This window comes from Beta vulgaris, chromosome 2 (genome assembly GCF_026745355.1).
Source record: "Beta vulgaris subsp. vulgaris cultivar EL10 chromosome 2, EL10.2, whole genome shotgun sequence".
NCBI lineage: Eukaryota > Viridiplantae > Streptophyta > Magnoliopsida > Caryophyllales > Amaranthaceae > Beta > Beta vulgaris.
The window spans coordinates 399776-415045 of NC_079203.1; the positions used below are offsets into that span (position 1 = coordinate 399776).

Here is a 15270-nt window from a genome sequence, read left to right on the forward strand (position 1 = left end):
CCCAACTATTACCCATTATCTTTTATAGTTTTTAAGTATGAATTATTCTCTGCAGGTCTCATGTATTGGATCACAGTTTAAGCCTAAATTGGGCTTTCACAAAATGAGTTTTTTCTCTTTTATTTTTCCTATTTGGAACCCAGAATGAACTAATGCAAACTTAAATGTTTGGTTAGATTCCACATATGTGAAGAGATAGAAAATAATAAAAAAAAAAAAGATTCCACCCATAAGAAAAGAGAGAAAAATCAAAAAATCATGCTACACTTTCAAGAAGAGTGAGAAAGCATTCAAAACATAGAAAAAAGAAAAGATATATACGATGTATTAATTGCATTTATGAGTACAATAGAAAATTTGTAGTTGTTCTATGTCCCTTATGTTTCGCTTTCTTTTGCTCAGTTATTCTATTTACGATCAACATAATATTTTTTTTTTACCTCACCTAACAATCTTCACCTCGGAATCGATAATTACCATCCATCATAAAATCGACAAATTAATTTGGGAAGGCTAAAAACTGCAAACCTTATTCTCTCTCGTGTAAACTACTTCAATTTGGTTTATATCTTTGACCAGTTGATGTATTCGTGGTCACTGAGCCTCATATCGTGGTTTCGTATCTGATGTCTTTTTTGCAGCCCAGTTCGTTGTTGTACACAAAATTCTATCATGATAATAACTCTGGAGTAATAGGGGTGGTGCTTAACATGTGCGATTTTGTATTAATTAGTATTTTGTAGTATACTACATAATGTTTCTTTACTGTTGGTACTAACTAAATTATAACATTATTTTTAATTATATATATTTACGTTGCAATTATTTTTGTCATTTCATTATAAGTAAAGGAAAAGTATTTGCATATACTATGTCATTTTTTTACAGCTAAATTGATAAGGTAAGTTCCAAATTTGTCTTTGTTATGTTGTACATTACTTTTATAATATTTGAACCGCCCTTAGTGGTTGTTGGTGTCAATAATATTAAAACTGAATAGGGTTTTTTACCACTCCATTACACTAACTTCATCAAACATGTTTTATTCAAGAAAACCCTATATGTTTTTCTCACATTAATGTAAAACGTTACTACGTACACGCTTAGGCTTGAAGGCGATTTTACTATTTTTCTCACCAACATAAACAACCATGTAGCATAGAAATATGCATAGTATTACAAATAATACATTATTATGCTGCTATAATACTAAAATAAGGAGATAATACTTGAAATTTGTTGACCCAATAAGATAGATTGATAAGTTTAAGAGCACTGGAAGCCACGCGGTACCCTTTTGCCACAATTTTTGATCAACGATCTCAAGGAGGTAGAGACATCAGGCTTGATCCCCAAAACATTGGCTTTGATGGCAGTGCAAACACACGAGCATGCTTCACGATCAGTCAACCCTTGAATGATATAGAGCAACATCGATACTTTAGCTGACTGCCAATCAAAAGTCTAGGCAAGTCACCTACAATGTTAGCACAAACCCTTAATTTAAGCGGATTTATGGGACACTTGCCCGGCGGCAACGGCGTTGGTGACTTGGGAGGTGGTGACCGAACCGGAGTTGGATTTGGTGACTTGGGAGGTGGTGACCGAACCGGAGTTGGAGTTGGAGTTGGTGACTTGGGAGGTGGTGACCGAACCGGAGTTGGAGTTGGTGACTTGGGAGGTGCTGACGGAACTGGAGTTGGAGTTGGTGACTTGCTAGGTGGCGACGGAATCGGAGTTGGAGTTGGTGACTTGCCAGGTGGTGACGGAACTGGAGTTGGTGTTGGCGACTTGCCAGGTGGTGATGGAACTGGAGTTGGCGCTGGGGATTTGGTAGGGGGCGATGAAACTGGAGCTACGATAGGTGATTTATCAGGGGGTGATGGCATTGGGGACTTGCCAGGTGGTGATGGCGCGGGAGTTAAGTTTGGGGAATTTCCCGGTGATGATGGCCCTAGAGTTGGGGTTGGGGACTTGCTAGGTTGTGATGGCCCTGGAGTTGGGGACATGTTAGGTGGTGATGGCACAGGAGTTGGGGTGGGGGACTTGCCTGGTGGTGATGGCCCTGGAGTTGGGGTTGGGGACTTGCCTGGTGGTGATGGCCCTGGAGTTAAGGTTGGCGACTTGTCTGGTGGTGACGGTGTTGGAGTTGGCGTTAGTGACTTGCTAGGTGGTGATGGCATTGGAATTGGCGTTGGCGACTTGCCTGGTGGTGATGGCCCTGGAGTTAAGGTTGGCGACTTGCCTGGTGGTGACGGTGTTGGAGTTGGCGTTAGTGACTTGCTAGGTGGTGATGGCATTGGAATTGGCGTTGGCGATTTGCTAGGGGGTGACGGCACTGGAGCTATGGTAGGTGACTTATCAGGCGCTGATGGCATAGGAGTTGGCATTGGGGACTTGCCAGGTGGTGATGGCGCTGGAGTTACGATTGGGGAATTTTCCGGTGATGATGGCCCTAGAGTTGGGGTTGGGGACTTGCTAGGTTGTGATGGTCCTGGAGTTGGGGACATGCTAGGTGGTGATGGCACAGGAGTTGGAGTTGGGGATTTGCCTGGTGGTGATGGCCCTGGAGTTGGGGCTGGGGACTTGCCTAGTGGTGATGGCCCTGGAGTTGGGGTTGGGGACTTGCTTGGTGGTGATGGCCCTGGAGTTAGGGTTGGGGACTTGCCTGGTGGTGATGACCCTGGAGTTGGGGACGTGTTAGGTGGTGATGGCATAGGAGTTGGGGTTGGGGACTTGCCTAGTGGTGATGGTCCTGGAGTTGGGGCTGGGGACTTGCCTGGTGGTGATGGCACAGGAGTTGGGGTTGGGGACTTTCTTGGTGGTGACGACACTGGAGTTGGGATTGGGGACTTGCCTGGTGGTGATGGCCTTGGAGTTGGGGACGTGTTAGGTGGTGATGGCATGGGAGTTGGGGTTGGGGACTTGCCTAGTGGTGATGACCCTGGAGTTGGGGCTGGGGAATTGCCTGGTGGTGATGGCACAGGAGTTGGGGTTGGGGACTTTCTTGGTGGTGACGACACTGGAGTTGGGGTTGGGGACTTGCCTGGTGGTGATGGCCCTGGAGTTAGGGTTGGCGACTTACCTGGTGGTGAGGGCACTAGAGTTGGCGTTGGCGACATGCCTGGTGGTGATGGCACTGGAGTTGGCGTTGGCGATTTGCTAGGGGGTGACGGCACTGCAGATGGTGTTGGCGACTTTCTAGGTGGTGATGGCATTGGAGTTGGCGTTGGGGATTTGCCAGTGGGTGATGGAACTGGAGCTATGGTTGGTGATTTATCAGGCGGTGATGGAATAGGAGACGACATTGGGGACTTGCCAGGTGATGATGGTGCTGGAGTTAGGATTGGCGATTTTTCCGGTGATGATGGCGTTAGAGTTGGGGTTGGAGACTTGCTGGGTTGTGATGGCCCTTGAGTTGGGGACGTGTTAGGTGGTGAGGGCAATGGAGGTTGCATTGGCGAATTGCCATGTGGTGATGGCCCTGGAGTTGGAGACTTGTAAGGTGGTGATGGCATCAGAGTTGGTGTTGGGGACTTTCCAGGTGGTGATGGCACTGGAGTTGGTGTTGGGGGTTTGGCTGGTGGTGACGCCAATGGAGTTGGTAATACGCCAGTTGATGGCGCTGGAGTTGGTGTAGGTGGCTTATTAGTTGGTGGCACCTCCGGAGTTGGTGTAGGTGGCTTATTAGTTGGTGGCACCTCCGGAGTTGGTGTAGGTGACTTATTAGGTGGTGAAGGCACTGGAATTGGTGATTTTTCAGGTGGTGATGGGATTGGTGTAGGTGATATTCCAGGTGGTGATGGCATTGGTAAAGGTGACATGCTAGGTGGTGACACCACTGGAGTTGATATCGGTGACTTGGTAGGTGGTGATATCACTGGAGTTGGTGGGTTCCCTCCCTCATTGCCACCGCCGTGTCGAGGGGGATATTTGGGACGTGGTGGTGGTGGTGGGGGGTGGACATTATAGGAACTCACATTAGTGAAAAACACTTGACTGAAGCATATGAGTAAGGTTATTAAAGACAAAACTTTTAAAGACATCTTAGCGAGCTAAGATAAATTAAAGTTTCTGTCAAGCAAATACAGGTTTTGGATTAGGATTTGAGATATTGTGATGCAAAATAGATGGATGGGTTTTAGGCTATTTATAGTAAAAAAAATTGAGAAATCTTCAGAAACAAAAATATACACATATTAGTGCTTGCAAAAAAAAAAAAATAGAAAATCATTTAGCTAATTTATGGCTCATGAGGTAATTGAGCATATCACTAAAGCATCACATATAAGCTGGATGGTGGACTTTGTTTCTCCACACTATACTATGCGTGTTGTTGAAACTATTTTTAAATTTAGATCTAAAATGTTTGACTAAATAAAACCTTATTAAATGCAAAAAAAAAAAAAATGCAAGAAAGCTTTCTCCTCTCCTTCTTCCAAGCGGTAGCTAAGTCAATTAGACGTAGCTTGAAGTGTAGATAGGTCGCTAATTTTCAAGCACAATAAACTAACACATGCAAGCAATCAAGCAGTAGCTCACACATTACACCCACAAGTCACAACACTCAAAGCTTTTATTTGCTTCACTCAAACTCACTTATGGCAGTAGAGAAATGCACTCAACTTTCTCTTACTCAAAAACACGAGAAATTTTGGTGTTGGGCACGCATCAAGCGGGAAAACGGGCTTATTAGTTTGAATAAATATAGTTACCTTAGTAAATAATTGAGATTGCTCGTATGATTAAATGTGGTTACTTTTATAAATAAATAAAATTATTAGTATGGATAAACGGTGTTACTCATAAGATTAAATGACGTTACTCATATGATTAAACAAGGTTACTAATCGATTAAACAACATTACTTGTATGACTAAAATCGAAAATGAGATTCTAATCAATTTACTCTTACGAATTAATGAGGTTACTCGTTTGAATAAATGCAACTACTTTTGTGAACAATTGGGGTTACTCATATGATTTATTTTTTTTGATAGTTTTTGCGGATTTTCATTCATAAAAAGAGGACAGCAACAGCTAGTCAGCCTCAAAGGTTACAGTAATAGTGCTATGTGGTAATATTGTCACTTGAAATGGTATTACATTAATAGTCACCAACTTTCAAATTGTTTTCATTATTTAAAGTAACGCACCACAATTTTGTTAGGATTAACAATATTTCCTGCCAACCCTACATAATAGAAGTAGATTATATATCCCAATTCTTTTTCTATTGCATCAATTTGTTCTTTGGGTAGTTTCATGTCTATTGCAACATTCACACTTTTGTTATAAAAAACAACTTTAGTTGGTATTAATACCTTTACTTTATCTTACTAAAACCATCATTAATTACACACCAACGCACGATTTATTGTTAAAATGGTATTTTTACTTTGTTAAGTATTCATTTCTCTCTAATACTCTTGAAATATACTTTCCCTCAAATTATGCTATGTAGATATTCATAAAAGTGAATGAAATAATATAGACATTAAATGTTCTGTTGTCTAACTATACTTTTACTTCTCAAAAAAAAAATACATTATCAACAATATACTTTTCCATTTGTTTTCTTTGTCCTATTATTAACTTTCACCCAACAATTTACATGGCAATTTTCATGTAGTTAAACCCTTCTACTATGATCACCAATTGTGCTATTAAACCCCATAAGTTTCAATTAGAGTTTGACCCCTATGTTTGTTTTCAATAACTAATACTCATCCCATCATGTTTTAAAAAGGCCTAAAGATTAAAAAAAAAAAGAACAAACTTTTGTTTTTATCATAATTGTATTACGTTTATGATTTAACTATACTTTTACCCACAAAAGTAATGCATATTTACATTCCTATTTTAAAATTACGCATAGTTATCCCATTCAACTATACTTTTTTGTAGAAGATTAAGAGATAATATTTTCTTGAGATGCATAATTGTAATACTTTTTTCCCATAATAAGCAAAATAACTTTAATAGCTTTAATATGCCAACATCCTATAGAAAACAGTAATAAAATCTTTTATGTACATAAGAATTTTTTTTAATTTTTATAATTTCCAAATTATCATCATTGGCCCTAATCTTTTCAACTTATTTTACTTATGTAATCTTAACTGAACTTAACTGAATCTATCTAATAACTTATGTAAACTTATTACACCTTGTTAGTCCTTATAAGACCATATATGAACTTATTGTGAGATATGTCAAACTTTATCATTGCTTGTTTTTTTCTTTTTTTTTTTTTGCATTACAGAACTTATCTAAATTTGTTAAGCCATATTATTCATTATCTGAACTTTTCATTTGAAAATAAGTTTGTTTTTATGACTTGAAATCTTGTGAAAATGCATAAGACTGACTCTGAATGCATATATCTCTTTATCTATAAATGATTTTTATGTGATTTACATTGGATGTGATAGCTTGTTCCAAGAGTTTTCCAACAACTGGTCATATGGCAATTCTGCTGGGAAATGAAAAAGTTATGGCTGTTTTATGAAGAATTGTCGAGAGCATACCGCGGCTCGCGGCAGACATCGCGCCTCGCGGTCAGCGTGATGCGTTTCCGAATCGGCTTTATGCTAGGGTTCTTTTACGCGGCGTCTATTCTAGGGTTTTTGTGCGGGGTTTCTTATATTATAAAAGGACTCCCTTGGTGGTCATTAACTGACACAAACACAAATTTAAAATTTTTGACCACATAAATCCTTGTGTTCTTTTGTTTATTTTCTTTGTTGCTTTTCTCATTCTTATTATTTCATTGACTTGTTTCACATTAATCAAACACTACAACACTCATTTCCTAACAAAATTGATCAGAGCCGGGTCATAGTTCTTTGTTTATAAAAACTTGGGTTTATAAATATTTAATTTGATTTTGTTATTTGGTAATTTTTTTAAATCTTGGTTAAACGTTACAACTTATAGCCATTTTTCTCAATCATGCTATTATATTAACCAAATATTGAGATCATTAGTTTGCCCTTAAAATACAAAAGCCGCAATAACATATGAACCTATTAAGTTATATCTTAAACGCTCATGGCATGGCATATGTTTGGTATTTAATCAAAGATGAAAGATCTTTTATTTGGTAATTGTAGCGATGATGATGCCCAAAATATATCAATAGTATCATGTGAATTGTGGCCTTACCTTTGGGTGTGTAGTAAAATTTCTGGAGGAGAAAATCAGGCCCTCTTTAAGGTACTCAAAAAATTTAAATAGCATACCCATCTATCAACAATTACATCTACAAACTAAACAATGTATCTCTACCATTGTTCGTATACATGAAATAGAATACCATTGTTACCTTGTATACAAAAATCATAAGACTAAAACATGGAGATGAAACACTGCAATAATTAAGAATTTTGGGGAAAGATATAATATTTATCTTTAGAAGAATGAATGACATTTATATACAACATTTAGGGCCTGTTCTCCCCAGCTTATTTTCAGTTCAGTTCGGTTCAGCTCCAATCAGTTCAGTTCAGCTCCAATCAGTTCTGTTCAGCTCAGTTCAGCTCCAATCAGTTCTGCTCAGTTCAGCTCAATTCAGTTTAGTTCAGTTCAGCTCAAATCGATCATATAAAAAGCACATCAAATAAACTTATCCAAATCTACCTGCATGTTAAATGCAACCATATGAGCCCCATGCATCCATACATCCAACTAATGGCTCGTAATTTGAAGATCTAATACGTGTTCCCTTGGGATAAATCCTTAAAGAGTTTCTTTGTGTGAACCTGTATTTTCAAATGAAAACAGCAAGAACAACAAATATAAGCAAGTGATATACAGCTTATTGCAAGACAAGTCGAACTCACCTCACAACATCAGGTGCATAGCTCGATGCTTTACTATATTGTAGCCATTTCATTCAAATCTTTTTTCCCACAAAGATATGTAAATAACAAAAAATTGCCACTGACATCTAAGCAAGTGATATACTTAAGGTAAGAGATGCATATATATATATAATTTAGGGGTTTGTTAAACATCATCCCCAAACTACTTAAAATCGCTCCACCTCTCACATGAATGTACCATATACTTGATGAATGAATGCATAAGCTAATGCTCTTTCTCTTCGCATAGCAGCCTCCTGTTTGCTTTGTATACTTGCTTGTTGCTTCGAGTTGCTCTTTAGACTGCGTACTATCATCCATACGTCCATCTGACATGAAGGAGTACAATAAGTTTGTTTATTGACTTCCTATCATACCATCAATGGAAATAAATCATATGATTTGCATGTAGCTTCATGGGTTTTTCCTTAGTGCTCACGGCAAGGATAAAAAACAATCATACCGGTTTATTCTTGCCACTTTGTGTGGTAAATAAATCATATGTAGCAATGTACAAGCTTATCATCATGAAGAATAGAACTGTTGTAGATCTTATAATTATTTATTTTGGAAAATAAAATTATCAAAAATTGGGAATTCTCCTCATTGATCCGACATTATTTATTTCCTTTTGCATTTTAACTTTTTTTTTTTTTTTATGCAGAATGTGAAAATATATTAAACAAGGCCTAGAGGCCCATTAAGGCTCTGTTTGGGGAAGCATTTCAGGTGACTTAAATGATAAGGTGCTACAATTTTAAGTCACCTTATATATGATTAGTAGTGTTTGGTGGAGGAACTTAAATAAAATTTAAGTCCAAAATTTGACTGAAATTGAGTTGGAGGAAAATATAGCGTCTGAGATCAGGTGCTGAAATTTTTTAATTTTTTTATTTTATTTTTATCTTTTTAAGCCTAAAAAGATATTTTCTTTTTATCTTTTTAAGCCTAAAAAGATATTTCAGTTACAGTCATAAATAATTTTACCAAACAGGTTATGCAATCAGCTAACTTCTCAGTTTCAGCACCTTAACAATTTCAGCTGCTACCTAATCAGTTTCAGTCACCTTATCAGTTTCAGCTCCATTTCAGCCAGTGTTGCCAAACATAGCCTAAGTGTTCTACCAAAAAAAAAAAAAATCGCAAGAGAGGGTCCAACTATTACCCATTTTCTTTTATAAGTCTCAACTCTGAATTATTCCCTACAAGTCCCAAGTTTATATCTTGTAATTTTCATAAGTTTCGAGTTACTTATAATCGGGTTAGAAGGTAAGGTTTTTAAATATTTACCATCTTCAAACACTTTCAGCAAGTGACAAAGACATATAAAACAGGGCCAGCGTTTAAAATTCTTACCTTTTAAAACGTTTATAAGTAATTTAGGACTTATAAAAATCACAAGATGGTAAACTTGAGACTTGTAGAAAATAATTCATAATTGGGACTTATACAAGAAAATGAGTAATAATTGGATCCTCTTATGAATTTTTAAAAACAACAAAGCATACATCGAAATAACCAACTAGCCAAGAAAACAAAGCCCAACAAAGCAAGAGGGCCACAATACCAACATTGGTAAGTAAAACCTAGTGTTGTAACCTAAGGGAACACTCAAGAAGGGGGGGGGGGTTGAATTGAGTGGTGAAATCTAATCGATTTTCGCAAAAATCCTTTCACAGCTCAGTGCCAGGCTCTGAGCTGAACACTCGAAAATTGCTAATTTGCGTTTTTGCGAATAATAAACTTAAAAGATATTAGATTTGACACAAGATATAACGTGGTTCAATCTCACCTCTGAGATCTACGTCCACAAGAAACAAAAACTCTTTTATTTCTTTGAATCCTATATATCAAACTCTTGATACAATACGATTCCCCTCACTACTAACCCTAGTAATGACTCCCAACACTTAACTCTAAGTGTTGACACTCTCATAATGTAAAAGTTACAGAAAAGAACGATCCTCAAAGATGTGCTTCTTAGTCAAGCAAATAGAGGACAATTACAATTGTGAAATAGTAACTTAAACCTAACAGCTCAGTGCTATGCTCAGTGCCAAGGAAATAGTTTTCAGCTTTTTAATTAGACTCGATTTTTCTCTCTGAAAACGTGAGATTTAAAAGTGAATTCTGATTCCCTTTTATAGGCTTGGTTAGGACGAAAATCACTTAAAAATATCTTTATCTTTTAATCCTTGATTTAAGGGATAAAACTTTATCTTTTTCTATCTTTATCTTTTAAACAAAAAAGATAAGTTTTCCACATAGATTTTCTTTTTCAACTCAAAGTTTGTTATATCTAAAAATTATTTTTCCAAATCCTTTTAGAAAATCTGAAAACATGTTTTAATAAAATTCTGTTTGATAAAAATCTTTTTATTTAAAACCACGGTTTTTATCAAAAACGATTTTTATCAAAATCTTTTTTCAAAAACTCGTTTTTATAAAATCTGATTTATATTAAAATCTTTTTCAAAACTCATTTTTATCAAAAACTTATTTTTATTAAAATCTTTTTCTTAACTCGTTTTTATCAAAAACTTATTTTTATTAAAATCTTTTTCTTAACTCATTTTCCTAATCCCTTTTGATTTCTGATTTTAAAAACTTATTTCCTTTTATATAGAAATATAATTTTAATATAATTATTTACTTTCTTAACTCAAAGAAGATAATAATTATATTAACTTTATATTTCTATATTGAGCACATTGCATATTACTAAGCATATTACATTTGAATCTAAAGTTACTATTCTAAGAAATTATAAACTCGAACTTCATTCTTGATTCTTCTTTTCTTCAAAGTCTTCGTTTATCAATTTCTTTCTTCTTCATGCATCTGTTGTAACTGTTACATACTTTCATGCTATAACATATTATATTAATTTTCATCATCAAAACATAACATGTGCATAAAACATAACATGTACATGCACAACACCTAGCATCATTCCTTTTGCAATTTTATAGCTTGCACTCTAGCATCATTCAATTCCTTTTTTCAAAAAAAAAATATATTCTAATTTCTTTTCTTATTCTTTCAAAAAAGAAAAAAATTGATATAGGAGGGTCCAACTATTACCCATTGTCTTTTATAGTTTTTAAGTATGAATTATTCTTTATAGGTCCCAAGTATTGGATCACTGTTCAAGCCTAAATTGGAATTTCACAAAATGAGTTTTTTCTCTTTATTGTTTTTCCTAATGCAAACTTAAATATTTGGTTAGATTCCACATATGTGAAGAGATAGAAAATAATAATAATAATAAAAAAAATAGATTCCACCCATGAGAAAAGAGAAAAAAAAATCAAAAAATCATACTACACTATCAAGAAGAGTGAGAAAGCATTCAAAAAATAGAAAAAAGAAAAGATATATACGGTGTATTAATGGCATTTATGAGTAAAATAGAAAATTTGTAGTTGTTATATGTCCCTTAAGTTTCGCTTTCTTTTGCTCAGTTATTCTATTTACGAGCAACAGAATATTTTTTTACCTCACCTAGCACTCTTCACCTCGGAATCGATAGTCACCATCCATCATAAAATCCACAAATTAATCTGGGAAGGCTAAAAATCGCAAACCTTATTTTCTCTCGTGTAAACTGCTTCAATTTGGTTTATATCTTTGATCAGTTGATGTATTCGTGGTCACTGATCCTGATATCATGGTTTCGTATCTGATGTCTTTTTTGCAGCCCAGTTCGTTGTTGTACAAAAAATTCTATCATGATAATAACTCTGGAGTAATAGGGGTGGTGCTTAACATGTGCGATTTTGTATTAATTAGTATTTTGTAGTATACATAATGTTTCTTTATTGTTGGTACTAACTAAATTATAAGATTATTTTTTAATTGTATATATTTACGTTGCAATTATTTTTGTCATTTCATTATAAGTAAAAGAAAAATATTTGCATATACTATGTCATTTTTTTACAGCTAAACTAATAAGGTAAGGTCTAAATTTGTCGTTACGTTGTACAATACTTTTATAATATTTGAACCGTCCTTAGTGGTTGTTGGTGTCAATAATATTAAAACTGAATAGGATTTTTTTACCACTCCATTGCACTAACTTCATCAAACATGTTTTATTCAAGAAAACCCTATATTTTTTTCTCACATTAATGTAAAACATTACTACGTACACGCTTAGGCTTGAAGGCGATTTACTATTTTTCTCACCAACATAAACAACCATGTAACATAGAAATATGCATAGTATTACAAATAATACATTATTATGCTGCTATAATACTGAAATAAGGAGATAATACTTGGAATTTGTTGACCCAATAAGATAGATTAATAAGTTTAAGAACACTGGAAGCCACGCGGTACCCTTTTGCCACAATTTTTGATCAACGATCTCAAGGAGACAGAGGCATTAAGCTTGACCCCCAAAACATTGGCTTTGATGGCAGTGCAAACACATGAGCATGCTTCACGATCAGTCAGCCCTTGAATGATAGAGCAACATCGATACTTTAGCTGACTGCCAATCAAAAGTCTAGGCAAGTCACCTATAATATTAGCACAAACCCTTAATTTAAGCGGATTTATGGGACATTTGCCCGGCGGCAACGGTGTTGGTGACTTGGGAGGTGGTGACCGAACCGGAGTTGGAGTTGGTGACTTGGGAGGTGCTGACGGCACTGGAGTTGGTGACTTGGGAGGTGCTGACGGAACTGGAGTTGGAGTTGTTGACTTGCTAGGTGGCAACGGAATCGGAGTTGGAGTTGGTGACTTGCCAGGTGGTGACGGAACTGGAGTTGGTGTTGGCGACTTGCGAGGAGGTGATGGAACAGGAGTTGACATTGGGGATTTCCTAGGGGGTGATGGAATTGGAGCTAAGGTTGGTGACTTGTTAGGCGATGATGGCACAGGAGTTGGCGCTGGGGACTTGCCAGGTGGTGATAGCACTGGAGTTGGCGTTGGGGATTTTCCAGGGGGTGATGGAGCTGGAGCTATGGTTGGTGACTTATCAGGCGGTGATGGCATAGGAGTTGGCATTGGGGACTTGCCAGTTGGTGATGGCGCGGGAGTTAGGATTGGGGACTTTTCCGGTGATGATGGCCCTAGAGTTGGGGTTGGGGACTTGCTAGGTTGTGATGGCCCTGGAGTTGGGGACGTGTTAGGTGGTGATGGCATAGGAGTTGGGATTGGGGACTTGACTGGTGGTGATGGCACTGGAGTTGGGGTTGGAGAGTTGCTTGGTGGTGACGACCCTGGAGTTGGGGTTGGGGACTTGCCTGGTGGTGATGACCCTGGAGTTGGGGTTGGAGACTTACCAGGTGGTGAGGGTACTGGAGTTGGCGTTGGCGATTTGCTAGGGGGTGACGACACTGGAGCTATGGTAGGTGACTTATTAGGCGGTGATGGCATAGGAGATGGCATTGGGGACTTGTCCGGTGTTGATGGCGCTGGAGTAAGGATTGGGGACTTTCCCGGTGATGATGGCCCTAGAGTTGGGGTTGGGGACTTGCCAGGTTGTGATGGCCCTGGAGTTGGGGCCATGTTGGGTGGTGATGGCCCAGGAGTTGAGGTTGGGGACTTGCCTGGTGGTGATAGAACTGAAGTTGGGGTTGGGGAGTTTCCTGGTGTTGATGGGTCTGGAGTTGGGATTGGGGACTTGCCGGGTGGTGATGGCAATGGAGTTGGGGTTGGTGACTTCCCTGGTGGTGATGGCACTGGAGTTGGGGTTGGGGAGTTGCTTGGTGGTGACGACACTGGAGTTGGGGTTGGGGACTTGCCTGGTGGTGATGGCCTTGGAGTTGGGGTTGGTGACTTACCTGGTGGTGAGGGCACTGGAGTTGGCATTGGCGACTTGCTAGGTGGTGATGGCATTGGAGTTGGCGATATGCTAGGGGATGACGACCCTGGAGCTATGGTTGGTGACTTATCAGGCGGTGATGGCATAGGAGTTGGCATTGGGGACTTGCCAGGTGTTGATGGCGCTGGAGTTAGGATTGGGGACTTTCCAGGTGATGATGGCCCTAGAGTTGGGGTTGGGGACTTGCTAGGTTGTGATGGCCCTGGAGTTGGGGACGTGTTAGGTGGTGATGGCTCAGGAGTTGGGGTTGGGGACTTGCCCGGTGGTGATGGCCTTGGAGTTGAGGCTGGGGACTTGCCTGGTGGTGATGTCCCTGGAATCGGGGTTGGCGACTCGATTGGTGGTGACAACACTGGAGTTGGCGTTGGCGACTTGCCTGGTGGTGATGGCACTGGAGTTGGTGTTGGCGATTTGCGAGGGGGTGACGGCATTGTAGTTGGTGTTGGCGACTTTCTAGGTGGTGATGGCATTGGAGTTGGCGTTGGGGATTTGCCAGTGGGTGATGGAACTGGAGCTATGGTTGGTGATTTATCAGGCGGTGATGGCATTGGGGACTTGCCAGGTGGTGATGGCGCTGGAGTTAGGATTGGGGATTTTTGAGGTGATGATGGCGTTGGAGTTGGGGTTGGGGACTTGTTGGGTTGTGATGGCCCTAGAGTTGGGGACGTGTTAGGTGGTGAGGGAAATGGAGTTGGCATTGGCGAATTGTCAGGTGGTGATGGCCCTGGAGTTGGAGACTTGTTAGGTGGTGATGGCATCGGAGTTGGTGTTGGGGACTTTTCAGGTGGTGATGGCACTGGAGTTGATGTTGGGGGCTTGCCTGGTGGTGACGCCAACGGAGTTGATAATACGCCAGTTGATGGCGCTGGAGTTGGCGTAGGTAACTTATTAGGTGGTGAAAGTATTGAAGTTGGTGTTGGTGTTGAGTCTCCAGGTGATGATGGTGTCAGTGCTGGTGACATTCCAGATGGTGACACCTTCGGAGTTGGTGTAGGTGACTTATTAGGTGATGAAGGTACTGGAATTGGTGATTTTTCAGGTGGTGATGGGATTGGTGTAGGTGATATTCCAGGTGGTGATGGCATTGGTAAAGGTGACATGCCAGGTGGTGACACCACTGGAGTTGGTATCGGTGACTTGCTAGGTGGTGATATCACTGGAGTTGGTGGGTTCCCTCCCTCATTGCCACCGCCGTGTCGAGGCGGATATTTGGGACGTGGTGGTGGTGGTGGGGGGTGGACATTATAGGAACTCACCATAGTGAAAAACACTTGACTGAAGCATATGAGTAAGGTTATTAAAGACATAACTTTTAAAGTCATCTTAGCGAGCTAAGATAAATTAAAGTTTTTGTCAAGCAAATACAGATTTTGGATTAGGATTTGAGATATTGTGATGCAAAATAAATGGATGGGTTTTAGGCTATTTATAGTAAAAAAAAATTGTGAAACCTTCATAAACAAAAAAAAATAGAAAATCATATAGCTAATTTATGGCTCATGAGGTAATTGAGCATATCACTAAAGCATCACATATAAGCTGGATGGTGGACTTTGTTTCTCCACA

At 38.9% G+C, this 15270-nt stretch overlaps 2 protein-coding genes across 2 annotated transcripts; one reads left to right on the plus strand and one right to left on the minus strand.

Moving 5' to 3' along the window:
- Positions 1-1017: 1017 nt before the first annotated feature.
- LOC125494613 (uncharacterized) lies at positions 1018-4556 on the minus strand. Its single transcript, XM_048638035.2, has one exon. It carries the CDS (start codon positions 4044-4046, stop codon positions 1407-1409), a length of 2640 nt encoding a protein of 879 aa, XP_048493992.2. The 5' UTR covers positions 4047-4556; the 3' UTR covers positions 1018-1406.
- A 7876-nt stretch (positions 4557-12432) lies between these two features.
- LOC130590631 (glycine-rich cell wall structural protein 1.8-like) lies at positions 12433-14952 on the plus strand. Its single transcript, XM_057393118.1, has 2 exons — positions 12433-14266; positions 14378-14952. Exons 1-2 carry the CDS (start codon positions 12433-12435, stop codon positions 14950-14952), a joined length of 2409 nt encoding a protein of 802 aa, XP_057249101.1.
- Positions 14953-15270: the final 318 nt, after the last annotated feature.